General features: G+C 38.5%; 1 protein-coding gene across 1 annotated transcript; it reads right to left on the bottom strand.

The window, feature by feature from the left end:
- Nucleotides 1-259: 259 nt before the first annotated feature.
- On the bottom strand, nucleotides 260-26,956 carry LOC136886456 (3-oxoacyl-[acyl-carrier-protein] reductase FabG). Its single transcript, XM_067159240.2, has 6 exons — nucleotides 26,801-26,956; nucleotides 26,494-26,633; nucleotides 16,136-16,228; nucleotides 8,501-8,680; nucleotides 2,476-2,646; nucleotides 260-1,208 (listed from the first exon to the last, which is right to left on the bottom strand). The coding sequence occupies exons 1-6, from the start codon at nucleotides 26,835-26,837 to the stop codon at nucleotides 1,050-1,052; spliced, it is 780 nt and encodes a 259-aa protein (XP_067015341.1). The 5' UTR covers nucleotides 26,838-26,956; the 3' UTR covers nucleotides 260-1,049.
- Between the last annotated feature and the right edge of the window lie 1,041 nt (nucleotides 26,957-27,997).

Here is a 27,997-nt window from a genome sequence, read left to right as displayed (position 1 = left end):
TATCCCACTGGCACATCAGGTCTTCCTTATCTTCAATTTTTGTCCTTTTATTGGTAATCATTTCCTTTCCCAAATTAGCTAATACAGGGAGCAGATTTGTGCTTTGTAGCATATGGAACTGTGATAGTTGTGAATTATGGTTATGGAGATAGACTGAAATTACGGGCTCGTTCCATGCATTCTCTTTCACACAACACCTGCATGCAGTTAGGCTTCCATAAAAGGTACCAAAGTTTGTATCAGGTTCAACAATATAAAATTTTTCTGTATAAGAAAACATTTATTAAAATATAAAACATATTCAATACATATAACAATTCAAAATATAAACTTTCAAATATGCTAAATATTAGCACTAGACAAATTTTAATGCATGTTTGTAACTTGCAATTCTTCCACCATTTGCAGAATTTATGATTAAAGAGGATGAAACAGAACAAACAAAATATTAAATACTTGTACATCTTACAAAACCATGTTTCAGTCTCACTTCCATTGATAATTTCATACATATCAATGTTGAAAAGATGCCATAAACTGATTAATCCTTAAGTTAGTCATAAGGTATTTTCACACATGACCTTCCCAAGTTTCATCCAATATATGGATATTTTTACCTAAATCATCTTACCATAGGCCTTTATATTTAATACTGGAAATCATTTTCTTTTGTAACTATTAATTAATTATGAACCAAATCATCTCCAGTATACAGGATTGCCTATTTGTTTGGTTCTTTCTGTGAACAATTTTTAATAGTCTTATTACCTAACAAAGGGTCAATAGTTCAGTAAACAATTAACTATGTGTAAGATAAGGTTAAAGTCATACCAACACCAAAATAAACAATGATAAATGTTCTAACATGGATGGACGGACACATTATGGCAAAGAGACCTGATGCAAGATAAAAGATCTGACTTTAAGCGAGTTCAATACAGGTCTAATTTCAAACGTACTTTCCGAACACTTCCAAATAGGCTTGGAAGATAATAGTGTGAAACAAGTAAAAACAGAACAATATTTCAGGTCAGGCTACTTGAAGTAGATTAGCGAGGACACATGATGGCACGCCCACCATCAACAGACAAAGTAACACCAGTAACAAAAGATGCGTCATCAGAAGCCAGGAATGCAATAACTTTAGAAACTTCTTCAACGGTACCAACACGACCCATTGCATGTGTTGTTTTCCCTCTTTCTAGGAACTGAAAAGAAAAAGAAACAATCAGAAACAAAGCACAACAAACTTTCTTTAACATAATACCTGGCAGCATTTCGGCTAGATAAGCATATCATATGAAATTATCTTTCTTATTGGCCCATATTGATCCAATTACCATGAGGTGGAACTTTTCTCTCAACTCACTGTAATTACATAAGTATTTAAAAAATCAGCAGTTGCTGCACGTTTACATGACATAGGACATGAGGTATCAAATATACAAAATTATTTCACCATTTCACACATACATATTAGAAACTCTAGGAATTTATAGACATCACTAGTTCAACACATGCCAAATGATAAAATTAAAAAAAGAATATTTAAAAGCAATATTAAACTTTAGCAGCAACTGCATACTTCCGAGACGAGACACACCTATAACTGACCCAACAGAGATGTAATAAATTCATAATGCACATAGACCCTAGTCTTAAATGAAATAGTTTAATATTGTTTGAAAACAATTGTATGTCACCATTCCACCCCTTGAGATGAAGCCTCGACTCTGAAATGCACTGCAGAGTAAAACATGTAATAAAAATTGTGACTAATAATAGTTTTACTTATAAGAACTAAACTTATTTCTAAAATCAGTGTCAATATATATACAGTGTGTGTGTATATATATATACTCATAACGATCTACACTTTTTTGAAGAAATTTTTATTCAAAAATATCAAAAGTGGGCAATACAAGGTATACTGAAGTTAAGAGTTTGCTGTCCCATGATAATTCTACAGAAAATAACCTCATTATTTAGGGCAATGATTCCCAACTGGGGTTCACAAAAATGCACAATATATTTTTTTAAAGGTAGTGTACTGGAGTATTTGAATGTACAATAAACATTGGTGAGCGCCATCATAAAAGACACATTCTGACACTCTCTGAGAGCGAGTTGGCCATGCAGTTAGGGGCGTGGAACTGTGAGCTTGCATTCAGAAGAGATTGGGTTCGAACCCTACCATCAGCAGCCCTGAAAATGGTTTCCCATGGTTTCTCATTTTCACACAAGGCAAATGTTGGGGCTGTACCCTAATTAAGGCCACAGTCACTTCCTTCCCACTCCTAGGCCTTCCCTGTCCCAACGTCGCCATAAGACCTACCTGTGTCGATGCAACATAAAGACGATTGTAAAAATATTAAAAATGTTTTTTTTAAAAAAATGTTTAAATGGTTCCCCTGTTGTATTCTCTCTTAAAACAATAATCACCTCCAAGGGGGAATACAATTCTTTGAATCTTACCTGTTCATACTCCTGCTCACTCATACCTCCACGCTTGTGTACCTCCGTGATAATCACTCCAGGATTGACAGCATTCACGCGTATACCCCTGCCGGCCATCTCCAAGGCTACGGTCCTCGTAAACTGATCCACAGCAGCCTTCGACATGTTATACGCCAGAATACCTGGGAACTAAGAGAAGAAAAAGTAAAAAAATCTCTACATATATGTAAGTAAAGAATAAAATAAATTACACAAAGATAGTCTTCTCCCTTTATATTGTGCTAAAGAAACACACTAAAATTGTTTTGTATCCAAAGGAGAAAAGAATATTTGTAGTTCTAAGTGGATGACTCTTACGTTTATCAACACTGGAACCTACAGCTCTATGATAGGATGCAACTTTCCAATTCATGAAATTCTCATATAGGCCTACCATATGCTGGATTGACTGGGGTTCAAAACTCAGCATGTCATAGCATACCTGTCAACTTTACCAAACCAAAAATCAGGAGATTTTGATATGAAAATCAGGAAAAATCAGGAGATACAATTGGTCAAAACTGCTTATTCAACATGTCTTGTGCAATACTATGGTCTCAAAACCCAACTGTTGCTATTCGAGGCTACAAGGCTAAAAATTGCACATCTCTACTCTCTCACAGGAAGTATGTAAGCGAGATGATCAGTCTCAGATAATCCTTCCAAAAATAGTATGAACTCATGCTCCACATGTGTGAATCAGTCATGCATTTAGATACCATTACTTAGCAAATGCATAGATTAATATATTACATCACGCGATTATGCGAAGCGGAATGCTATTTTCATCAAGGAATAAATTGAAATTTGCCAGAATTGTCCCCAAATGGCTCCTAAATTCTCTAGAAAAGTCACTAGTCGCTATCTTTGAAAATCTGTCACTAAATTACTAAAAAGTACTCCAAATCTAGCGACTAGTCTCTATAATCGACTAGACTTATGAGAACGAACACGAACATAGCATGCCAGAAGGAGAGATTGACAACTGATATACACGTCGCGATATACAAGTTTCAATAAACATTGTACATTCGTGTCCATTTCTCTCATTAATAAATGTCAATATTTCCTTTGAAAGCGGCCAATGAGGGAAGGACTTCCAGCCAATGGCGTACAAAGCTGAAATGGCGGGATTTGAAAACAAATGTTTGAAGTTTACCAAAAAATAAGCTTACATCAGGAGAAATAATAGAATAATCGGGAGGCAGGTAAAAATGTCTAAAATCGGGAGTCTTCCGCCCTGAATCGGAAAAGTTGGCAGGTATGTAAAGTGTTGTGTGTTATCGGTGGTGTTTTACGATGTCAAAGGTTGGACACTGAAGGCTTCACCAATGAACCGACTGCAGCGCATTGAAATGTGGATGTATCACAGAATGTTCAAGATCCCATGGGTAGACCAAGTCAACAACGTGGAGGTATTCATACGACAGTGGTGCGACGTCCACGATACGGCAATTCTGATATGGGAAGTGCAAAATAGGGATAATTACTCCGTGCTGGCAAACAACCTTATGTGAGAAGACCGTAGAAGAAGAATAAGAAGACTGACAAAGAATCACATAGTAGCCACCATAACTATCTTTTTTGGTTGTTTTGCACAGCACCAACGCAGACAAGCCTTACGGCGATGAAGGTTTAGGACAGGAATAGGACTGGAAAAGAAATGACTGTGGCCTTAACTAAGGTACAGCCCCTGCATCTGCCTGGTGTGAAAATGGGAAACCATGAAAAACCATCTTCAAGGCTGCCAACAGCAGGGTTCGAATCCACTATCTCCTGAATGCAAGCTCACTAACATCACTGATGCAGGGAATGGATGATTTTCCCAAAACATGTATGATAAAATAAATAATTTTCTATCATTATTAGGTGTATTGACGAGGCGGTCTCAAAATAAAACTATTTTAAATATTCTTTAATAGATTCAGACAAGTCAATACAGGATCAACATAATACCTATTATGGTTAAGTTTATCAACAGTCAGTTAATTTATAACTGTTAGGTTCTTCAGTCTGCCAAAAGTAATTTTGAATAAATACATTTATGAACTACCAGAGAAGAAAACCTATAGTACCTGAATTATACCTGAAAAGGAAACAACTTACAGTATTACCCCTCTTTAACACTTTTCAAGGGTCTAAGGAATACTGGTGTAAAAGGGGAGAAAATTTTTACCCCCCCTCTACAGTTGACAGATACCTGCGTAAAACACCCACTGCTGCACTTGCATCAGCACTGGTAGGCATCACTTCACTGTATTCCTCTGCTTCATCACTGTCACTGGTGGGAGACTCGGCTGCTGTTTGCTCAGCAACCAACTCCTCCATACTTCTTTCCTCTGCAGTGATCACAGAATCATCTACCCGAAGAAAATCTTCAGTAGTGCAGTCTGACTGCAACATTCTCCATACATGAGGTAGCAGGCCTTCTTCTTCTGGTAACTGAGATTCGGCATGATTTTTGAAAAATCCTACTTTCAAGAAACAATTTGAGAAGGTAGTCTGCTTCACAGCTTTCCAAGACTTTGCAATGAAGTGAAGCACATCCAGGATTGAAAGTTTAAATGATGGATCCTTTCCAGCATACATAAGGAATAAAATTCGCTGCACCAGGTTCTTCCTATAAAGTGACTTAAAGGAGTGAATAACCCCTAAATCCATAGGTTGTAGCCTGCTTGTGCAGTTAGCAGGCAGAACTTCAAACTGCACATTCCTCAAATTAACAGCCACAGGATGTGCAGGACAACGGTCGATGAAAAGAAGGATCTTCCTATTTTGCGCACCCATTTTTGAATCCAGAGCAATTAACTGCTGTCGGAAAAGATCTGAGGTCATCCACGCTTCATAGTTGGCATCGTAGGCAGTAGGTAATGATCGCACATTCTTGAAGCAACGAGGCTTTTTAGATTTCCCTATCACGTAGGGGTGGAGCTTCTCAGAGCCATCAGCAGTGGCTCCCAACATCATTGTGAGACACTGTTTCCCACCATGGCATTTATCTTCTTTGAATGCCAAAGTCTTGCTGGGCAACATACTGAAAAACAGTCCAGTTTCATCTAGGTTAAAAATGTTCCTGGGTTCGTAATCCTTGGTCAGCTCCTGCAATCTCCAATCGATCCATTCTTCCACGAGCAGACAGCCAGATGGCTTCAAATCGAAATGTCTGCACATGGTAGCTGAGGCCATATGATTATTATTATTATTATTATTATTACTAACTGCATTAGATTCCCTACAAACAGTTTTATAGGTTAGGTTATACCTTTTCCTAAATCGGTAGATCCAGCCAATGCACATGCTGAAATTTTCAATGCCAAGAATGTTTGCCACTTTAAGTGCCTTTTCCCTTAAGAGCACACCATCAATTGGAATGCCTGCGGCTCTTGAAGTTTAAAGTCAACTTTTTACAATTTTTTTCCATTTTCTTGTAACTGCAGTATGACGCATACTTCCTTTTCTTGGAGTTTGGTCCGCATTCTGAAGCACTTGATGTAATGCTTCCTCTGTTTTTCACAATTGTATTTAGCGTGGATACAGGAAGCTGCAATTCGCATGCCAATGAAACACATGTTCCGCGGTACGAATCAACCATTTCTAATATTCAAACTTTCTCATCCATAGTGAAAGATTTTCTTTCCTTCTTGCTTTCCGTTATTAGCAGGAAAACAATAAAGCAGTAACAAAGAAGGATTAACAAATACACACGACAAGAAAGGAAGATCGCGGCAATTCACGTGAGATATTTATCAGAATGACATTATGATTATTATTATTATTATTCTTGACCACTCAACTTGGATAACAAGAACAAAAACGTAACAAATAACAAAATTACAGTAAATATGACGAATCAGCGACAATAATTTTAACAACTCCAACAACAAATGCAAGTGTATAATAACAACCGTGAAATAACAAACTCGGGCAAGACAACCGTCTTACTAATAAACAGTGTATAACTTTTATACAAGGTTTATATACCGTTTATGTAAAATTCATTACAAATAAACCGTGTATAAGCCTCCTGTGTATACATCTGTTATAGATACTCATTGAATTGCTTATACAGACCAGGACCCTTGTATAAGCGTTGTATAGCAGCGAGTAGCGAAAAAGAAACGAGTGAACAGTTTATTTTCGTAGTATTTACTGTCTGCAGTAATATAATCGTGGTGAAATATTCGACTTATCCATTTAACATTAAACACACATTGAAAGAATGGACGATAATGTTGATGATCTTCACGGTATTTTAAACATAGAAGACATACACCATTTAGACGTTATGGAGGCTACAAATCTTTGTAAAGTAATATACTTTAAAGGGACGGAATGACAATGAAAAACTATAAAAGAAATTATGGTTGGGTGTATTTTTGTGTAATAATGTGTTACTGCTTAATAGACATTTGAAATTGCGAGTTTATTATACATTTTCTGCCTCTACAAAGATCTTTCTCAAATTTTAGTATAAAAAGGAACATATTCCTTGACATAAAAAATTATATAACTTGAAAACTTTATGTAATATGATTTTCATACTTTGCAGTTGAACACGCAGATATATGATGTATAAATGCCTAACAGAACTTTTTTGATCAAACCTTTTATGTAGCTACAAAACAGTTTTTCCTTTCTCCTGAAACATAAGGATTTTGGAATGTGTATGTACCCCTTTCAACTCACCGATTCAATTACAAATGCCTACGTTTTCCGTGCTATCCCAGTTAGGAGCTCTTGATCTTTTCTTGAGCTTTCCCATTTCTTCTGTGGCGTTCATTACACAAACAAGCTGGAATTCAAGAGGACAAATTGGGGAAAATATCTGTTTATAGGAAGGCGAGTTAGGGATTGGAATAACTTACCAAGGGAGATGTTTAATAAATTTCCAATTTCTCTGCGATCATTTAAGAAAAGGCTAAGAAAACAACAGTTAGGGAAACTGCCATCTGGCCGACTGCCCTAAATGCAGATCAGTAGTGACCGATTGATTGAAATGTTGATATCAACACAAGCCAAATTCCCAGCCGTCTCACTTTGTGTTACCACTGCCTTTTCGATATACCGTGCTACTGCGCGACTTTCCGGAAAGTTAACTGCAGGAAGAGATTCCTATGACTTGGAACGAGTGTATACGTGCGGTATAGTAATACAATGCGTATACCACGTTTATGCACGGTTTATTCACTCTATAACTATACAAGTGTTAAACAACTGTATAAGGACTTTTTATTAGTAAGACGGTATGTATTTACATTTCTTGCAATTTTTTTTATTTTCAAACAATAACACAAATCTGAAACTGTTACTTCCTCTTCTCCCTTCCCTAGTTCCTCCAGAATTCGAAGAATATCTTCAGAATCGCTGTATCGTTGAGCCCTGAATGAAGGAACAGGTAACTTTTGAACTGTACTGAGATGGTAGGAACAGGCTTAAATACGACTACGGCTAGTGACAAGATGACTAACTAAGGAATACCTGCCCCTCCCAGGCCTTTCTCAACTCTCTGGCAAGAAATGTGCAACGTAATAAAAAAATGCAGCCAATACGCCGCGTGCGTGAGCAGATCAAGGTTACGTTGTTTCTTTTTTTCAATTAATTCTGTTACCATACGTTTTCTTTTTCAGGTAGGTTATAAATTAATTTATTCAAAATTAGTTTTAGCAGATTGAAGAACCTAACAGTTACAAATCACTGGTAATAAACGCCAAAACACTTGAACCTGTCTGTCATCATCACTGGTTCACTGCAGCTACAGTAACAATTAAAAAATGTTACAGGCTCAATTCTTGTCAGAATACAAGTAACTTGGGAATACCCCAAGGATTAATACAGTATAAGTAACATGAAACATGAGATCATAATGTTTTAGTTCATCACAATATGTTTAAGACAAGGGAAGAACCCATATGTAAATAAAGAGTAACAATATAGTAGCCTACTTGTAAACATGACTTAACAATTTTTCAACATTTGTAGCATGCCAGAGATTAAATCAACTCACCGCTCGTAACCCAGTAACACTCGAAACATTGACGATGTTGCCTTTAGTCTTGAGGAGGTGAGGGATTGCTAACTGTGTCAACACAACTATGGAACGAACATTCAGATTCATCTGGGCATCATACTGTTGCATGGTCATTGTCTCGATTGAGCCAGGAATAAGTCTGCCTGCATTATTCACCTATAAAATTAAGAGAAAAAAATCAATAAAAGGAAATTACTAAGCCGTGAAGTGAAAATGAGAAATCATGGAAATCCATCCCCAGTGCTGCCAACACTAGGGTTCAAATCCACAATCTCCCAAATTCAAGCTATCAGTTAAGTGACCCAACCTGCAAATCCAACTTGCTTAATCAAAAAAAAAAAAAAAATCACAGGAAAGATAGCTAAGAGGATGACCTCAAATGAGATGGAGAATCTCGGTAGTGGAAAGTACTGAAGCAAGAGGTGTAGACCAGCCAGCGCCAACTCCGAGCAAAACAACTTCGGAGCCAGTTTGCTCCCCGCTGTTGAGGGACAAGAGCAGCTGAGCAAGCATGGAGGGGAAGTGCTTGACATAATACGTACTTAAGGCTAGTGGGAATGCACGTTATTTTCATCCGCACAACGAATTTGAGAATAGGTTCCACAATATTCAGGCATTATAAAAGGACCTGCAGATGTTTGCTACGCCCTTCTTGGTGGATGTGAAAACTATTAGACCCGATTTGCAGCTAGAGCTGATCGACTTACAGTGCGATACTCAAATCAAAGATAAGTTTGCAAACGCAAGCAATCTGATTGAATTACGTACATTTTCCGTGGGAAAGTTTTCCTAGATTGCATAAATGTAATGCACATGAATTAACTTATTTATGGGAACATCTGTTTTCAGTAAGATTTGTAAATCTGGACAGAGAAGTAGGCTCATCAATCAAAACTTGAAATGTGCTTTGCCAGTATGCAAATGATGGCATCAAACAATAACACAATACTATCTAAACAAGCCCAAAAGTATGTGGAGGAGCAATACACCAGTGATATGTTTAATTCATGTGTTTAGTTTGTTGTCACAGCCATAAAGGCCATACATATATTGAAATGATGTATAAAGCAAGTGCAAAGAATGGGTACAAATCTCACAAGTCCTATTTTCTTTCAATAAATGCACGCATCCCAATACTCTATAGTTACTTAATCGTGAAAATTTATTTATTCAGGACATATTGCACACTGCCATGTTTTTCTTTTGTTGAATCTGTTATACTCTATAACCTGTGTCCTGTGTGTTCCACATGATCTATGCTACAAATTATTACTTTTATTGTTGTTTTTGTTGTTCATATGTTAACATCTCCGTACCGCCAGCCGTCCTGAGCAAAGCAACTAGCACCTGCTCCCTAGAGTAACTATGTCTTGACAACTGGTGTAAACAGACAGCAGCACAGAGATCAAAGAAAAGCAGTAGAAGGCAGAATAAAGTTCAGTGTTTTGATATATTGCCCTAACCAATTTTTGTCTAGAAATGTGAAAGGATGAAGAAGCAACTGGTGAGCAATGTTAATTCAAGGACACTTAGTAAATTGACATTTGTGTCAACAACGAAGAAGGTTGTAATAAGTTAATTAGTGCACTGAACACTTAAAATATGACTAAAGAGATGGTAATTGTGATCTCATGAAGTTACTACTGAACTATTTTAATGAATATTCAGGTTGTAATGTCTAATATAAAGAAATGAGTATCATCATTGTAATGCCAGTTAAATGCCACATTGATGTTATTTACAGATTTTAAAATCTACTAGAGCCATTTTCATATTTAGTTTTTGAATTACAGCAATCGTTTGTAGTCTTCCATTCACATTTATTATACATTTTCTTTATTGTTGTATTACTGTTTCCACCTCTGTGGATCCTCGAAACTGTGCAAGTCAAGTCTTTCTAAATACTGTACAGTCTCATACGCCAGGAAATGTCCAGGCATTTCAGAAGAAACAGAGTCCGGCACCATGGTTGAATGGTTAGCATGCTGGCCTTTGGTCACAGGGGCCCCATGTTTGATTCATTTCTCTGACATGGGGGCTGGGTGTATATGTCGTCTTCAGCATCATTTCATCCTCATCACGACGTGCAGGTCGCCCACGGGTGTCAAATCAAAAGACATGCATCTGGTGAGTCGAACATTCCTGACAATAAAGCCATAACACCATTTCATTTTGTTTCAGAAGAAACAGAACTCACCTTCTTAAACAGACTTTGCAGAATTCTCCTAACAGTGATATTATACCCTATGTGTCGAGGGACTGAAGTCACCGACAGCATTCTTGCAAGTTTTTGGTACTACTGTAACATGTCTAGGCCGGTCCCGTGGTGTAGGGCTAGCGTGCCTGCCTCTCACCCGGAGGCCCCGGGTTCGATTCCCGTCCAGGTTAGAGATTTTAAGCTGGACCTGAGGGCTGGTTCGAGGTCCACTCAGCCTACGTGATTAGTATTGAAGAGCTATCTGACGGTAAGATAGCGGTCCCGGTCTCAAAAGCCAAGAATAATGGCAAAGAAGATTCGTTGTGCTGACCACACGACACCTCGCTATCTGCAGGCCTTCGGGCTGAACAACGGTCGCTTGGTAGGCCAAGACCCTTCAAGGGCTGTAGTGCCATGGGGGGGGGGGGTTAACATGTCTAAAATAGACATTCTTCCTGCAAGGAGCTTCAGCTAACGACGGGTGTTCATTGTGTGCACGAAGAGTTTTTTTCATTTGTCTGTACTCTGACACAATCATTGCGATCAGTAAATTATGATATGCAATAGTGTTTCATTATTGTCAATACTGTAATCAAGACTACAGAAGAATCCAGAAGTAATGTGAATGGAAGTTTTCGGGCAATTTTCTCACCTGCACAGGAGATAGCAGAAACTGCTGACACTGATTTACTGAAATTACTGTACCTCTTTGTTCTAAAAAATAGAACCACTGGCTCCATAAACCTCTGTAAACACTTGTACCACACTCGAAAAACACGAGGAAACTTAAAGGATATACATTCACACTACTGACAATGTTCTTAATTTTAAGAACTGATGCGAGTTAGACAATTAGAGTGTTCATTGATATTACCGTCCCAATCCTCATAGCGTCAAAGCCTTAAGTTCCCTCCAAAAAGTAATTAGGCCTACCCCAAAGAAAGCAAATGAATATATATTTAGTAAGTACTTGGCAGAAACTATCAACTGGACTTCGCCAGCTTAATGTAACTTATGGTAGCAATGGTGAAAGAGGGAAGACTGTATGCTGCCCAACAGTTGTTTATGTCACTTAACAATAAAATTTTCTGTTTATATTACTTTTCTTGGCACAAATTTTACCAAAAATTAGTGTAACTTAACAAATATTTCCAAAGTGGTAAAGTGGTAGTTTTTCACTCCATGAAAAAAAAAAAAAAAAAATATGACAACGTACAAGGAGCTATACGTTTCAAAGCTACCCTCTTCATAAAACTGATCTTGCCGATGTTGTTCCTCAGTTTGTACCTTCCACTCGGATGTATTTGGGACTTGGCATAATACAATTTAGGAATCAATCTGGCATTGTTTCAGAAAAAGATAAAGTAGCCAACTTCTACTATCATGTACAACATGTACTATCATGTATGTTGTTGTGGGATTAAGAAACGATATGATTGGAAATATTGTTTTTTTGAAATTTAAGTCTTTTAATGGCTCAAAAGTGGCTTTGTCCAAAAGTGAAAGTAGACAGCAAACTCTTGCCCACCTTTTAAATCACTTCCAAGAATTGCTTAGAAGGAATTTGAAAATCTACAAAACTTTGACAACCATTGGAGATCATTAGCAGAGTCAATATTTCCTGAAGACTTTCTTTCTAAAGATATGGACGAATTTTGGTTTTGCATAAGAGATGGCAAGGATCTTCATGGAAATAAGGAATTCAAAGGAGGAGGTGCTCTGCTAGATATCTTAGTTTTACCAAATACTTTACAGTACCAATAATGGGCAGCCAGAGGTTTTCCTACTAATATGGCCTGACACAACAAACTCTTCAATAGCATATTGCCACTTGTATGATTCTTGGCGCACTGGCATGCTGTTTATAATTTATCAGTATTTATCACTAAATAGTCTTACATTACAAGAAAAGTATTAGGTATTCACTGAACAAATTACTCAGCAAGATAACGACAAGGGAACTAATAAGGACAAGTACTGAAGACATTACCTCGCATCTGCATTGAAGTTACCTTCTATGCCCCTCCTCTTCTTTTCTTTAAGTCATCAGTCCATAGATTTGTTTGATGCAGCTCTCCATGACACCCTACCTTTCATTACTACATAATTGCTGCATCCCACATCTGCTCTAATCTGCTTGTCGTATTCATACCTTGCTCTACCCCTACCGTTCTTACACTCCCCAATTCTCTCAAAAACCAAGCACACAAGTCCTGGGTATCTTAAGATGTGTCCTATCATTCTATATCTTCTTGTCAAATTTAGCCAAACAGATCTTCTCTTCCTAATTCGATTCAGTATCTCTTCATTCGTGATTCAATTTATCCATCTCACCTTCAGCATTCTTCCGTAACACCCCATTTCAAAAGATTTTATTCTCTTTCTATCCGAGCTAGTTATCGTCCAATTTTCACTTCCATACAATGCCAGACTCCAGACGAAAGTCTTCAAAAACATCTCTCTAATTCCTATATCAGTGTTTGAAGTGAGCGACTTTCTCTTCTTAAGAGGGGCCTTCCTTTCTTGTGCTAGTTTGCATTTTATGTCCTCCTTACTTCTGCCATCATTCGTTACTTTACTACCCGAGCAACAATATTCATCTACTTCCTTTAAGACTTCATTTCCTTATCTAATACTAGCTGATGTACCCGTGCTTTTCTACGGAATTCTCAGAAAAACTTTCTTTGTGGTTTTCTCAAATGAATTCAACATAGGTCATTACAATGACATCTGTAGTAATGTAGTAATTAAAAGCAATGTTATCATACAAAATACTTGATCAAATGAAAAACCGCACATTTTCTCACTTAACGAACAGCCCAAAGTTCCAGTGCTGGAATGACCTGGCTGTAGACAGCCGCGAACACTCCTCTGCCATTATTCCGTTAAATGTGCACACTGCTCATTCTAATCAGTGCTTCAAAGTAGGACCTGAATAGCTGGAATGCTATGATGAACCAGTGTCTTACGTACCACTAGTATCAGAATATTTATGAAACAGAGGAATGGCATGATAAAGAAGAGAGAGATCTAACTCCGTAGCTACTTCCTATCAATATTCAGGCAGGCTGTTATACTCGGTATGCAGCAGTAATCCCATCTATCGGAAATGAGTGGCAGCAGAAGAGACAAAGCACATCACAACAAACAATGGTGAGTGTAATGTTACTGTTGATCAATTTTATGAGCTTTCTATACACGGATAATGTCCAGTTAGAGGAGGTGACAAATACAAAAGAAATATTGAAAATTACCAATGACAACAACATTTACAATAAGATACAAAAGTTCAAAACTAGAAAAGCGGCTGGAACTGAAAAGATTTCGGAGGATATACTTAAGACAATACATTGGAATATAGTAACATATCTGAAGTACTTATTTGATTATTCTTTACATGAAGGAGCTATACCAAATGAATGTTGAGTTTATATAGTACCCCTGTGTATAAAGGAAAGGGTGATATACAAAGTTGAAAATTACAAGCCAGTCAGTTTGACATGCATTGCATGTAAGCTTTGGAAAGCATTCTTTCTGATTATATTAGACATGTTTGCGAAATTAATAACTGGTTCAACAGAAGGCAGTTCGGGTTTAGGAAAGGTTATTCCACTGAAGCTCAACTTGTAGGATTCCAGCAAGATATACCAGATATCTTGGATTCAAGAGGTCAAATGGATTGTATTGTGATTGACCTATCTAAGATATTTGATAGGATGGATCATGGGAGACTACTGGCAAAAATAAGCTCCATAGGACTAGACAAAAGAGTGACTGAATGGGCAGCTATATTTCTAGAAAATAGATCTTACAGAATTAGAGTAGGCGAAGCTTTATTTCACCCTGTAATAATTAAGAGGGGAATTCCTCAAGGCAGTATTATTGGCCCTTTGTGTTTTCTTCTGTATAAAAATGATATTAGTAACGAAGGGGAATTACAGATGAGGATTTTTGTGGATGATGTTATTCTGTTACAAGTTACAAAACTGTGAGCAACTGTAAAATGACCTCAATGTTGTGAGATGGACAGTGCGCAATGGTATGATGATAAATGGGATTAAAAGTCAGGTTGTGAGTTTCACAAATAGGAAAAGGAAAGATATTCATTGGGGTAATCATATAAATGGGATTGTAAATAAAGGGTACAGATCTCTGCACATGGTTATGAGAGTACTGAGGGATTGTAGTAAGGATGAAGAGGGAAGGGCGTATAAGTCTCTGATAAGACCCCAAATGGATATGATTCCAGTATAGGGTACCCTCACCAGGATTACTTGAGTCAAGAACTGGAAAAAAAAAAAAAAAAATCCAAAAAAAAAAAAAAAAAGCAGCTTGATTTGTTCTGGGTGGTTTCCAACAGAAGAATAGCATTACAAAAATGTTGCAAAGTTCGGGCTGGGAAGACTTGGGAGAAAGGAGACAAGCTGCTCAGGTAAGCAATATGTGATAAAGATGTTGATTCCCATAGAGAACCTGAAATATTTGTTCCAAATGAGTAATTGGTAGGTGTGCTATTTACCAACTGATGAGCCCAACTTAGCACACTGGGGCAAAACGCAGGCAACCAGGAATGAGTTAGCTGAAAAATGTATAACGGATCAACTATATTGGTATTATTAAGCGGTATGTTCCGAGCTGTCAGTGGAGAGATGGTGTGGAATGACATTAGTAGACGAATAGGTTCGAGTGGCGTCTTTGAAAGTAGGTAAGATCACAATGTGAAGATAAAGTTGAAATTCAAGAGGGCAAATTGGGGCAAATATTTGTTTATAGGAAGGGGATTTAGGGATTGGAATAACCAAGGGAGATGTTCAATAATTTCCAATTTCTTTGAAATCATTTAAGAGAAGGTTACGAAAACAACAGATAGGGGTTCTGCCACCTGAGCAACTGCCCTAAATGCAGATCAGTAGTAATTGATTGATTAAGTATTTGAAAAGACTGTCAACAAACACAGTTCCAGTATCGGAGATGCTTAATTCTTGTACTGCCAACAAGAAGATGATCCACCACAAAAACCTGTGTAATTCTACACGTTGTAGTGTACATCATGGAATGTTTGCATTGGAGCATCATGAGATGGGGGGGGGGATCAAAATGCCACCAAGGAGTCTACATCACAAGCCTAAGGATTTCTTCTTTCATGGCCTGGACGATGACAAAATGTATGCCGTAAAACCCACAAAACTGTACATTCCTCAACAATCCCGTTAACAAGCCTCTGAGGAAATTAATTCTGACATATAACATCGAGTTCCAGAGCATAACGTTCCTGGAGAGAAAAATTATTTGAATGTTCAGAGTAATTGTAAACCATGATAGAGAAATAAGAAATTGAAGAGTAGCAAAAAACTTAAAGAATTTTTATACTAATAAATGGGTTGTGACTTTTACATCACTCTGTATTTACTTACAAGAACATCCAATCGCCCGTACTGTTCTATGACTTCATTTATTGTCCGCTGGCAGACACTTTCATCACAGAGATCTCCCAGGATGCACATAATCTGAAAGCATAAAATTATACATGGACATAACCATGGAAAAGAAAACAATAAGTGTACTAATATACATTTCAGAGCGGACATCCCACATCAAGGCCGAAGATCTAAGATAAGGAGAAAACCCATCAATCTGAACATGGCAGTGTACGAACATGTGGCAATTGTCCTTATCCCATTGTGTTCTTCTATGTTCAATGTCCCTTTCTCCTCCTCCTATTGCTCCCTTCCCACACTAACCAGTCATTACGTTTATCTCATTACTTGTTCCTTTTCCTGTCGCTATCTTAATTATGAATTGACTTGACGATCGTTTTCCAGTACTTATGAGATCTATATTCCTTCTGTTTGTCCTACCTTTTTAGCACCTGGATGGAGTCGCTCTTGATCACTGTGCAACCCCGAAGTACCTGGGAGTGAGCTTAGATCATGCTCTCGCCTTTAAGAAGCACTGCTTCAATTTGAAAGTGAAGGAAGTGTCAGCTTGGAACAATGTGATATAGAAATTGACAAGTACCACATGGGGTGCACAGCCAAGCACCCTGAGGACATCTTCACTTGTAGTGTGTTAATCTGCTGCTGAATTTGCGTGCACTGTGTGGTATAGATCGTGTCATACATAACAGGTGGACGTCGCTCTTAACGAGACTTGTCGAATCATCAACGCTTGCCTACGGCCTAGGTTTTCGGAAAAATTGTACTGCTTTGCGGGGATCGCACCTCCTGATATCCATCGGGAGATAGCAGAACAGAGCGAGAAGAAAAAAGTCGATACATCTGAATCTCACCCTCTGTATGATCTCCAGCCAGCTTACTGTCCATGTTTCCTCAGAACGCAGGCTCTTGTAGGGACTGCACACCAAGCCCAAATTTGTAAATGGCGAGGGAGGTTCAAACACTCAGAAGAATGGCCGACTACAATCGAAGATCTTCCTCCTGGTCATACAGAAGGTTGGCTAATGTGGAAATCTCTCAATATAGTAATTTCCACGTAAGGAAATACCCCAGAAAGTAAATATCGCCACCCGATGCTCTTCTTTTCTCTTTTTTGTAATGGCGGATCACTGCTGCCAACCTGCCTGGTTACATATTAAAATCACCAGACATAACCATAACAAACTAACCTCAATGTAGGAAACACCGATAATCAAGGTTTCCCTACCCTAGTAAATGATAAAAGATAAGATCAAATAACTCAAGATAATTATGAATATCTCGTCGATTTCCACGCTCAATGAGGAATTAAGGATATAAACACACTTTCTCACTCAAATTATCCGTCTTTATTTTGATATACACTAGGCGTACTATAACCATATTCTTGACAAGAGGGGCGTGTTAAACGATGCTATTTAATAAGTCTTTGCAGTGTGATTTTAGAAAGTTCCAGACATCCAATGACTTCCCTTTCTTTTGCGCGAACATTTCCTTCTCTCTTCAACACCGGTAACCAGTAAGGAGAGAAATTATTGGGCATATTTTCAGCCTGCAGGCTGGTTATATCTTCAAGCTTATCAGGAAACATATAGGAATACTAATGTGCCAAGCTCCGTGAACGGAAATTAGGTAAGGTTTCAAGTTCACTGCGGATTTGAAAATAATAATGTCATAAGTTCTACTGCCAAAATTTTGTCCCGCAAGAGTTATTTCGTGTACCGGTAGATCTAGACATGAGACTGACGTACTTGAGCACTTTAATCATTTCGCGCAAACAATGTTAATAAATGCATTATCCGAACATGCCACAATTCTACTTACTTGGTATTAGCCAAATAGATTTACAATCCCACAGAAAAAGAAAATATGCTTTAAATATTCTCGCAAATGTATCACTAGTGACTTTAACGGCGATGCGGTGGCAACACGCAATTCATGCTAGAACAGTGATTGAACGTTGCCAACGTGCCAGATTAACGGTTAATGTAAGACGTCGTATCGGCAAGTAGGGTCCCTAAACTGTATGGTTACCGACACTGAAAAAGACCTGCAAAATACCCAACAGCAAGAAAAGTAACTATAAATCGATACCTTAATATTACAGGGGAGAAAGGGTAAGGTTGCACCCTTAGGGTACGTCCTTACACGGAGAGGACTATAGATTTGCTCAGGTATTACAAGACGCAAATGTAACCTGTTGAAGTGGGGTTTTCGCGCAGACACATTGTTATGTGATTGTGGTTATCTACAGACATCATCTCATCTTCTCCAATGCAAACTGTGTCAGACTTCATGTACTATGGAAGACCCCATGCACGCAACACCTGAGTCCCTGAAGTGGCTGACTATTGGTCAGCAACTATACAAGTTTGTTGTTCTGCCATGTTCTGTGGTCGTCTTAGACCTTCCCATTGTGGTTCGTCATTTCTAAAGACAGTCTTCACATTAAGGAACCAACGCAGCATCTTTTCCAAGCACGGCGCTCGACAGGAAGTCACCTATATAATTCAGATCGATCACATTGGAAACCTTTTTCTTTTATGTTAAGGTTGTTATTTGCCTTTTGGTTGTGCAGTTTGTATTTATACGTATATATTTTTTTTTAAATCTTCTTTCTTTATTCGTGTCAGAAGTATCAACTTATAGATATTTAACAAAAAGCAACATCTACATTTCTACTATACAAATATACAAGTCTATTATACAATCACAGATAGAGCAACAATATTCAAGAGCTAGATGATGCTTGCCCAGTATTGGGCGACGTCAATAGCGTTGGGGGAGGCTGCAATCAAGTCTTTCATAGTGCACATTGAAGGACATAAAACACACTGACATAGATGTTGGATCGTCTGCTGCTCTCCGCAATCACAAAGTGATGAATCACTTGAGAAGCCCCACTTCCGCAATAATAAAAAATAATAAAAATAAATTACTTAATTAATAAGTAAGTAAATAACACCTATACTCAGCAAAATTTGACACCTTACCACCCAACGTTTGAACATTACTTTATAAGGGAGTATAAATTATGCAAATCTTACTTGAAATTATGGTTCATGGTGTGGGTTACTGTAGTCACGTCCTAGTTTGTGAACCATGGGCAATGGCTGAGTGGTCTAGTAAGTGGTACTGAGAGTCGGGATACCAGTTGCTACGGAACGGGATTGGGCATCTCAGAGAAATTCTGAGTCGTGGCCTTCCTTATGCTCAGGTGGCTAGGGCTATACAAGCTACCGGTGGTCCCTAACCAGTTAGAGGAGAGATCCTCACTTGGACTGTGTGTAAGTAGGGTAGCATCCTGCTTCATGAATTTACCAAGCTCAGAATGTTTTAAGCAAGCCTCAGACCTATGGGGGTAACGGAGTCCTACTCCCATTTGACAGGCGAGGGACTCCTTGGAAACAACTTGGAGAACAAAATGGAATTCGATGGGGAGCTATCAATATTAATGGGGCTTATGGAAGAAAGGGTCAAGAAAACCAAGAATAATGGCCGAGAGGATTCGTCGTGCTGACCACATGACACCTCATAATCTGGAGGCCTTCGGGCGGAGCAGCAGTCGCATGGTAGGCCAAGGTCCTTCGAGGCTGTTGTGCCATGGGATTTGGTTTTTATGGAAGAAAGAAAGTAGAAATGACTAAGTCAGCAAAGAGGATGCATCTGGATGTGCTAGGAGTAAGTAATATTCGGGTAAGGGGAAAGAAAGAGATAGAAGATTATAAAGTGTACTTTACGGGTGTTAAAAAGGGAAGGGCAGAGTCTGGAATAAGGCTATACATCAGGAATACTACTGCACGCAACAAGTTTATGCAGGCACGTAAACGAGCGAATGAAGTAGATAGATTTGGCAGTTGGAGGAATTAGGACGAGAACTGTCTCAGTGTACTCACCATGTGATGGTGCAGATGAGGATGAAGTTGACAAGTTTTATGAAGCACTGAGTGACATCGTAGTCAGGGTCAACAGCAAGGATAGGATAGTGCTAATGGGCGATTTCAATGTGAGAGTTGGAAATAGAACTGAGAAATACAAAAGGGTGGTTGGTAAATGTGGGGAAGGTATGGAAGCTAATGGAAATGCGAAGCGTTTGCTGGACTTCTGTACTAGTATATGTTTAGCTGTTACAAATACATTCTTCAAGCATAAGGCTATTCATCGCTACACATGGGAGGCTAGAGGTACCAAATCCATAATAGACTATACCTTAACAGACTTGAAGTTCAGGAAGTATGGGTTTTGGGGGATTTTTCGATGATAGAGACCACTATCTGATCTGTAGTAAACTAAGTATCTCTAGGCCTAGGATAAAGTGAAATCTGTCTGCAAACGAATAAGGGTAGAAAATCTCCAAGACGAGGAAACTGGACAGAAGCACATGGATATGATTAGTGAGAAGATCCGAACAGTCGACAGAAAGCAGGTTCGGGATGCAGAAAGAGAATGGGTTGCATCCAGGAATGCTGTAGTAGAAACAGCAAGGGAATGCCTAGGAACAACTGTGTGTAAAGATGGAAAAAAGCGAACATCTAGGTGGAATGATGAAGTGAGAGCAGCTTGTAAACGTAAAAAGAAGGCTTATCAGAAATGCTGATGACTTGGTCTCAATGGCAGATTGTACTGAAAGCCTGCAGTCTAATATCTTGTAACTTGAAAATAGGTGCAATGAGATTCTGAAGGTGACCGGGATCAGATACAGAGAATGAAGACTTATCTACAATCTGTACAAAAATCAGTCTGCAGTGATAAGGATCGAGGGCTTTGAAAAAAAAGCAGCAATCCGGAAAGGAGTGAGGTAAGGTTGCAGATTGTCCCACCTCTTTTTCAATGTTTATATATAGAACAGGCAGTAAAGGAAATCAAAGATGGCTGTGGGAAGGGGGAAAATCAAAACCCTGAGATTTGCTGATGATATTGTTATTTTATCCGAGACTGCAGAAGATCTGGAGAAACTGCTGAATGGTATGCCAGGGTCTTGGGTAAGGAGTACAAGATGAAAATAAGCAAGTCCAAAAGGAAAGTAAAGGAGTGTAGACGAATGAAGTCAGGTGATGCAGGATATATTAGATTAGGAAAAGAAGTCTTAAGGGAAGTAGATGAGTATTGTTATTTGGGTAGTAAAATTACTAACGATGGCAGAAGTAATGAGGACATAAAATGCAGACTTGCAGAAGCAAAGAAGGCCTTCCTTAGGAGAAGAAATTTGTTCACTTCGAACATTGATATAGGAATTAGAAAAATGTTTTTGAAGACGTTTTTCTGGAATGTGGTATTGTACCGAACTGAAACATGGACGATAACTAGCTCAACTTGTAGGATTCCAGCAAGATATAGCAGATATCTTGGATTCTGGAGGACAAATGGACTGTATCGCGATTGACCTGTCTAAAGCATTTGATAGGGTGGATCATGGGAGACTACTGGCAAAAATGAGTGCAATTGGACTAGACAAAAGAGTGACTGAATGGGTTGCTATATTTCTAGAAAATAGATCTCAGAGAATTAGAGTAGGTGAAGCTTTATCTGACCCTGTAATAATTAAGAGGGGAATTCCTCAAGGCAGTATTATCGGACCTTTATGTTTTCTTATATATATAAATGATATGAGTAAAGGAGTGGAATCGGAGGTAAGGCTTTTTGCGGATGATGTTATTCTCTATAGAGTGATAAATAAGTTACAAGATTGTGAGCAACTGCAACGTGACCTCGAAAATGTTGTGAGATCGACAGCAGGCAATGGTATGTTGATAAACGGGGCTAAAAGTCAGGTTGTGAGTTGCACAAAGAGGAAAAGTCCTCTCAGTTTTAATTACTGCGTTGATGGGGTGAAAGTTCCCTTTGGGGATCATTTTAAGTATCTAGGTGTTAATATAAGGAAAGATCTTCATTGGGGTAATCACATAAATGGGATTGTAAATAAAGGGTACAGATCTCTGCACATGGTTATGAGGGTGTTTAAGGGTTGTAGTAAGGATGTAAAGGAGAGGGCATATAAGTCTCTGGTAAGACCCCCAACTACAGTATGGTTCCAGTGTATGGGACCCTCACAAGGATTACCAGATTCAAGAACTGGAAAAAATCCAAAGAAAAGCAGCTCGATTTGTTCTGGATGATTTCCGACAAAAGAGTAGCGTTACAAAAATGTTGCAAAGTTTGGGTTGGGAAGAATTGAGAGAAAGAAGAAGAGCTGCTCAACTAAGTGGTATGTTCTGAGCTGTCAGCGGAGAGATGGCGTGGAATGACATTAGTAGACGAATAAGTTTGAGTGGCGTTTATAAAAGTAGGAAAGATCACAATATGAAGATAAAGTTGGAATTCAAGAGGACAAACTGGGGCTAATATTCATTTATAGGAAGGGGAGTTAGGGATTGGAATAACTTACCAAGAGAGACGTTCAATAAATTTCCAATTTCTTTGAAATCATTTAGGAAAAGGCTAGGAAAGCAACAGACAGGGAATCAGCCACCTGGGCGACTGCCCTAAATGCAGATCAGTATTGATTGACTGATTGATTGATTGAAGAATGCTGAAGGCGAGATGGATAGATCAAATCATGAATGAGGAAATACTGAATCGAATTGGTGAAAGATCGATCGGTTTGGCTAAATTTGACCAGAAGAAGAGATAGAATGATTGGACACATCTTAAGACACCCAGGACTTGTGCATTTGGTCTTTGAGGGAAGTGTAGGCTGCAAGAACGGTAGGGGTAGACCAAGGTATTAATATGACAGGCAGATGCATAATCGATCCGTTTGTGTCAAAGGTTGCCAATGCGAATCTCGAAAATAACCGACGTCTACCGATTCAGCACTAGGGAGCCGAAGTATCACTAAAAGTTTTGTGTACTGTACATATTTTCCTAAACTGTAAAGTCAATACAGAAAAAATATGACAGTCTTAAATCTGCACAACTTCATATGATCATCCTTATAATAATAACTTTATTGCAGACAAATGGCCATATATGAAGTACATTAAACTATTATACGTAAGCTTCACACCACTAACATTAATTTACATTTTACCATGATGAACATAACACCAAGTGTGAGGACTCAACCATTATAGCATGGTAGTTTGTGGTCCTGCCACTGCAAGCACTTCAAGCGATTACATCCAACACGTACTCCAGTTGTTCCAGCAACCCGGGTATAGGAAAGAACAGGAAACGTTACTGTGCGAGATATTTCAGTGAATAAGTTGAATTTTTTTTGCTTTCAGTTTCTAAAGTCAGTTCATTGTGTGTTGTGTACTTCAAGCATGTGGCTTGATTAATTTAATCATTCAGCATGCCGTACTGTTTTGCGCGTGGCTGTAAGTCAGGCTATGGTACAATAGTTGATAAGCGATTTTCTTCACCACCGAAGGATAGAAACCAATTTGAAAAATGGGCCAGAGCTCTTCCACGGAAGGATACTGAGTTAATGTGTAATAGCAGAATTTGTGATGTTCATTTCTCTGATGATTTGATAACAAAATCAGATAATTTTATAGTGAATGGTGAAAAAGAGGATATCTCTCCTGTGAAATGGAAATTACGTTCTGGAGCAATGCCTCACATTTTCCCTAATTTGCCGCCAAATCTTCACGCAAGCTGTCGTAAGTCCAGTAACCGACAAATTGATTTGGTAAGTATAGAGTATTACCTTTAAATAGTTCATGGGTGTTTGTTTTAATATACTGGGAATTATGTACCATTCATCTGTATATGTTCACTCCAGTAGCCTGTGCTTTCCGCAACATGTGATGAAGGCTGTAGCTCTTATTTCCATGTATGATTTTTTCCATTGTACCCAGCCATGGTATTTTAATTGTAATCTCTCATTGTTTTTTAAAAGACTGTATATATACTTATCAGTTATGAAGTGATACGTTTCCTCTGACATCAATCCTAAGACCAGCTGATCGGTACTGTGGAGCTTGCCTAACTCTAGTGCTGCCTGGCGGGGTGTGCTTGAACTCGAGGAGTCCTTACACTTGTTTTAATATTCGTCATGGTTTTACAGTAGTCCATAAGGGATTATCCTCGTTTAGTGCATTTGTTAAAATGGTAGCGCTCGCATTGGAATCTTAAAATTGCTCTCCAACTACGAAGAAATTTTGCCTCAATAACAGATACGACAGAACAGGAGGAAGTCAAAACTGTTATTGTTGGCACCAAAGATAAAAAAGCAGTTGAGCCTGATAGGATTTTCAAGGAAAACTTGAAAGATACCTGTGACACACTGCTTATTCAACAAAAGTTACGCAACACGAGAATTCCGAGATGGATGGAGACAATCTGTCATAAAGATGATATACAAAGGCAAAGGAGATAGAAGTGACTCAGACTCATACAGGGGCATAGCCCTTCAAAATAACATCTGCAAGGTCTTTGCAAAAATACTGGAGAACAGATTTGTTGCAGCAGCTGGAACAATGATCCCTAATCTACAGTTCGGATTTATGAAAGGAAGAGGAACTCTAAAAGCAGTAAAAAATCTCATTGACAGTATCCAGGACAGCATCAGACATCCGAAAGGAAAATTCTGTGTAATCTTCAGAGACTTCAGAAAGGTATCGGATCTACTGAACAGATATATGCTCCTTTTAAAAGTAGCCAATATGACAGGAAAAGACAACCCACTGACTATAGCAATCAACAACATCCTGGCATATAACCGAGTGACAATACACGACAGCAAGACATATTCAGCAAAAATAACACAGAGTAAGTTAATGGAGTTCTCCACGGTGATCCTCTAAGCCCCATTTGATTCAACATTGCCTTGGCAGACATCACAATGATCACTCACAAAACCTCCGTTACAATGTATTTAGACGCTGATGACACGATTATAAGGTCAAACAACAGGGAAGAATTATAGAATGTAATGGATAAACTCGAAGACTATGCCATTAAAAACAGCTTGGAAATTAACAAAAATAAGTCAGATGTTATTTAGAAAAGGGGGAAGAATTGCGGCCCATGACAGACTACAGTGTGGAAAGAAGGACTTGGAGGTCGTGAGCTCATTTAAATATATGGGTATCACACTTCAACCTTCAGGTAATTCTTTCAAATGTCATGTAAGAGAGAGAACTTCGGCAGCCATCAGAAGCATTTACAATATTTCGGATCCCACAAGACTATCCCGAAGCACGGCCATGAGTATATTTTATGCTAAAGTACTTCCAGTTCTAACATACGGGCTGGAACTCATCTGGGAACACCTAACAGTATCTGACCTCTGAGCCATTGAAAATGTCAAAAAGAACGCTGGATATCTCCAAGACGTCATCCTCAAGACTGGCATGCATGCTAGCCTCTAAGACATTTTTACCGGAAGATCTACAAATCAGAATGCAGCTTCCTTCTACAAAACAGGAACAAGAGTTTCTTCAAATTAGACAGAAGAAACGAGAGGACATCGACCTAGAATTTTACTCAACAGATGCCGTGCTCAACCGTAGCTGGTCTGGATCAAAAAATGATATGCGGAGTGCTCTAAATAGGTTGGCAATACATGGTTTTCATCATATGATCATCCTTACGACCATGAATAATGGTAGGAATGAAAGTGAAAGGTGAAGTTTGAGATTCTGAGTAAATCTATTCTGTCTCTCCATTGTCCAATTCCAAATTTACAACCTGCTGAAAAGGACCAACAATTGGGATGAGGTGATGAAAGGTTGACTTTTGACTTCCTGATATTCACATTTAACCCTGGAAAAGAAGAACAGAAGTAGGCCTATATTCTTTGCTGGACTCAACAGAAATAACACCCATGAAAAAATCAACTCATGGCATTTACCTCCAACACAGACAGGGCAAAGGAAAAGACAAGAAAATCTGTCTACAGTGGACATGCAGTGCAAGATTACAGCAAGATAGTAGACCTAAGATCAGCAAATAAAGGAAGTAGGCTGGGTGAATGGTTGAGAGAAAAGAGGGGTAAGATGATGAGTACGCTTTTGGTGAGATTCCTTCACATTACAAGAAGTCCTTCAAAGTATTAGGTTATTGCTGTAGTAATTCATTAAAAAGAACCCTCTTATAAAATTAACTTTTGCATATAATCTCTATAGGCCTATATGGCTCACAAGATTTCAGATGAGCATTCATCCAACGCTTCAGTTCGGTCCTCACATAACTCTACATTTTTTCTATGAACATATTTTTCTTTATACTAAAAACTGCTGTAATGGTACAGATACTATATAATGTGACTTAATGTGCTGAAAATATCACGCAGAGCACATTAGCTTCCAGTGTGGACTTTGTCTTTAGCAGGGTCCTTAAGTTACCTAAAAAATAAAATTAAAAACCTATGAAACTCCAGACTTACTCACTTTGTCTGTAGAAAGCCCCTCAGCAATGCATTGCTCCGAAACTTTCTTTAGATTTTCTTCGTTCCTACCGCACACTGCAAGTTTTGCACCAAGAGACGCAAAATATAGTGCAGTTCCTGCCCCTATTCCGGAACTGGCCCCTGAAATACAGTGAAGGCACCGAATCTAGTAGAATTAAGTAGCCTTTCTTATAAGTAAAGAAAACATTTCTTTTCGTAGTTAATTAATGCATGTTTTACAATAGAATCAACACGATTGTAAATATTTTCAAAGTAGGGTTTACTCCAAAATCCAGATAAGAACAAACCTGTAATTAAAACTACTTTATCCTTTAAAGAACTCATAGTGATAAACAAGAATGTGGAAATATTTTCCCTCTCAATACAAATTCCAGTATTTTCACAAAACCCTCCTGAAGGACAAATTTTTTTCCCGGTCCTCAGCCCCAACGCATAGAGAAAGCATTTACGGATGGTACCAGGGAGTACAAAATACATCGTATTCGCATCTTCATCGCCTTACTGAGGGGAGGTATTGAAATCACTTGTCCTAAAAAACGTAAGACCTATTTATACATTCTAATTACAATGTGAGATATGTAGAAAATATTTTCATGCATTTTCTTGAATTAAATCAAAGCCTACAGATCAAACTTACAACAACACATCGGTATTGAATGTTAACTGCTGCACAATACAATATAATAAGATTATATTTTCAACCAGTAATAATGTGGATCGCGCAGGTCAGAAATTTTAGAAGTAGGTACTATACAAATATCTTTGTAACTGGAAGAATCAGTGGCGAAGCTATTAGTTAATTAATGGGTAGGCAGGAAATCTTACCTTAAAGTTTCTTTTCGAGGAGTTCCATAAGTTGAGTTTTCTTGGTTGTAAAATGGTCAATCACACGGTCCTTCAATACTTGATCACTCATCAATTCCTTCACAAGCATTTTCTCGATAGAAATGGTACTAAGACTGCTGAGTCTTTCAATGTTCATTGAATTACGCAGAATTGTTTGTTTGTTTTGTTTTGTTTTGTTTTTTTCTATTTGCTTTACGTCGCAGGGACACAGGTAGGTCTTATGGCGACGATGGGATAGGAAAGGCTTAGGAATGGGAAGGAAACGGCCGTGGCCTTAATTAAGGTACAGCCCCAACATTTGCCTGGTGTGAAAATGGGAAACCACGGAAAACCATCTTCAGGGCTGCCGACAGTGGGGTTCGAACCCACTATCTCCTGATTACTGGATACTGGCCGCTAATATGGTTTTTATCCTCTTCAGAGTGATCATACTCCTTACAGAGGAATCCGTGTCCAGAGGAAATGTTTTTTGCTAGCGGCTTTACGTCACACCGACACAGATAGGTCTTATGGCGACGATGGGAGAGGAAAAGCCTAGGAGTTGGAAGGAAGCAGCCGTGGCCTTAATTAAGGTACAGCCCCAGCATTTGCATGGTGTGAAAATGGGAAACCACGGAAAACCATCTTCAGGGCTGCCG

This window comes from Anabrus simplex, chromosome X, assembly GCF_040414725.1.
Source record: "Anabrus simplex isolate iqAnaSimp1 chromosome X, ASM4041472v1, whole genome shotgun sequence".
NCBI lineage: Eukaryota > Metazoa > Arthropoda > Insecta > Orthoptera > Tettigoniidae > Anabrus > Anabrus simplex.
The sequence above is the reverse complement of the archived record's forward strand: the minus strand, read 5'-3'. Positions and strand labels throughout refer to the sequence as shown.

Bases quoted from the DNA above. Each gene is read 5' to 3' on its own strand.
- LOC136886456 (XM_067159240.2), bottom strand. From the start codon at position 26,837: ATGAGTTCTTTAAAGGATAAAGTAGTTTTAATTACAG. The intron at 8,681-16,135 runs GTAAGTAAATAC...TTAATTTTATAG, and splicing joins ACGGGCGATTGGATGTTCTT to GTGAATAATGCAGGCAGACT. The intron at 1,209-2,475 runs GTAAGATTCAAA...TTTTCTTTTCAG, and splicing joins GTGAGCAGGAGTATGAACAG to TTCCTAGAAAGAGGGAAAAC.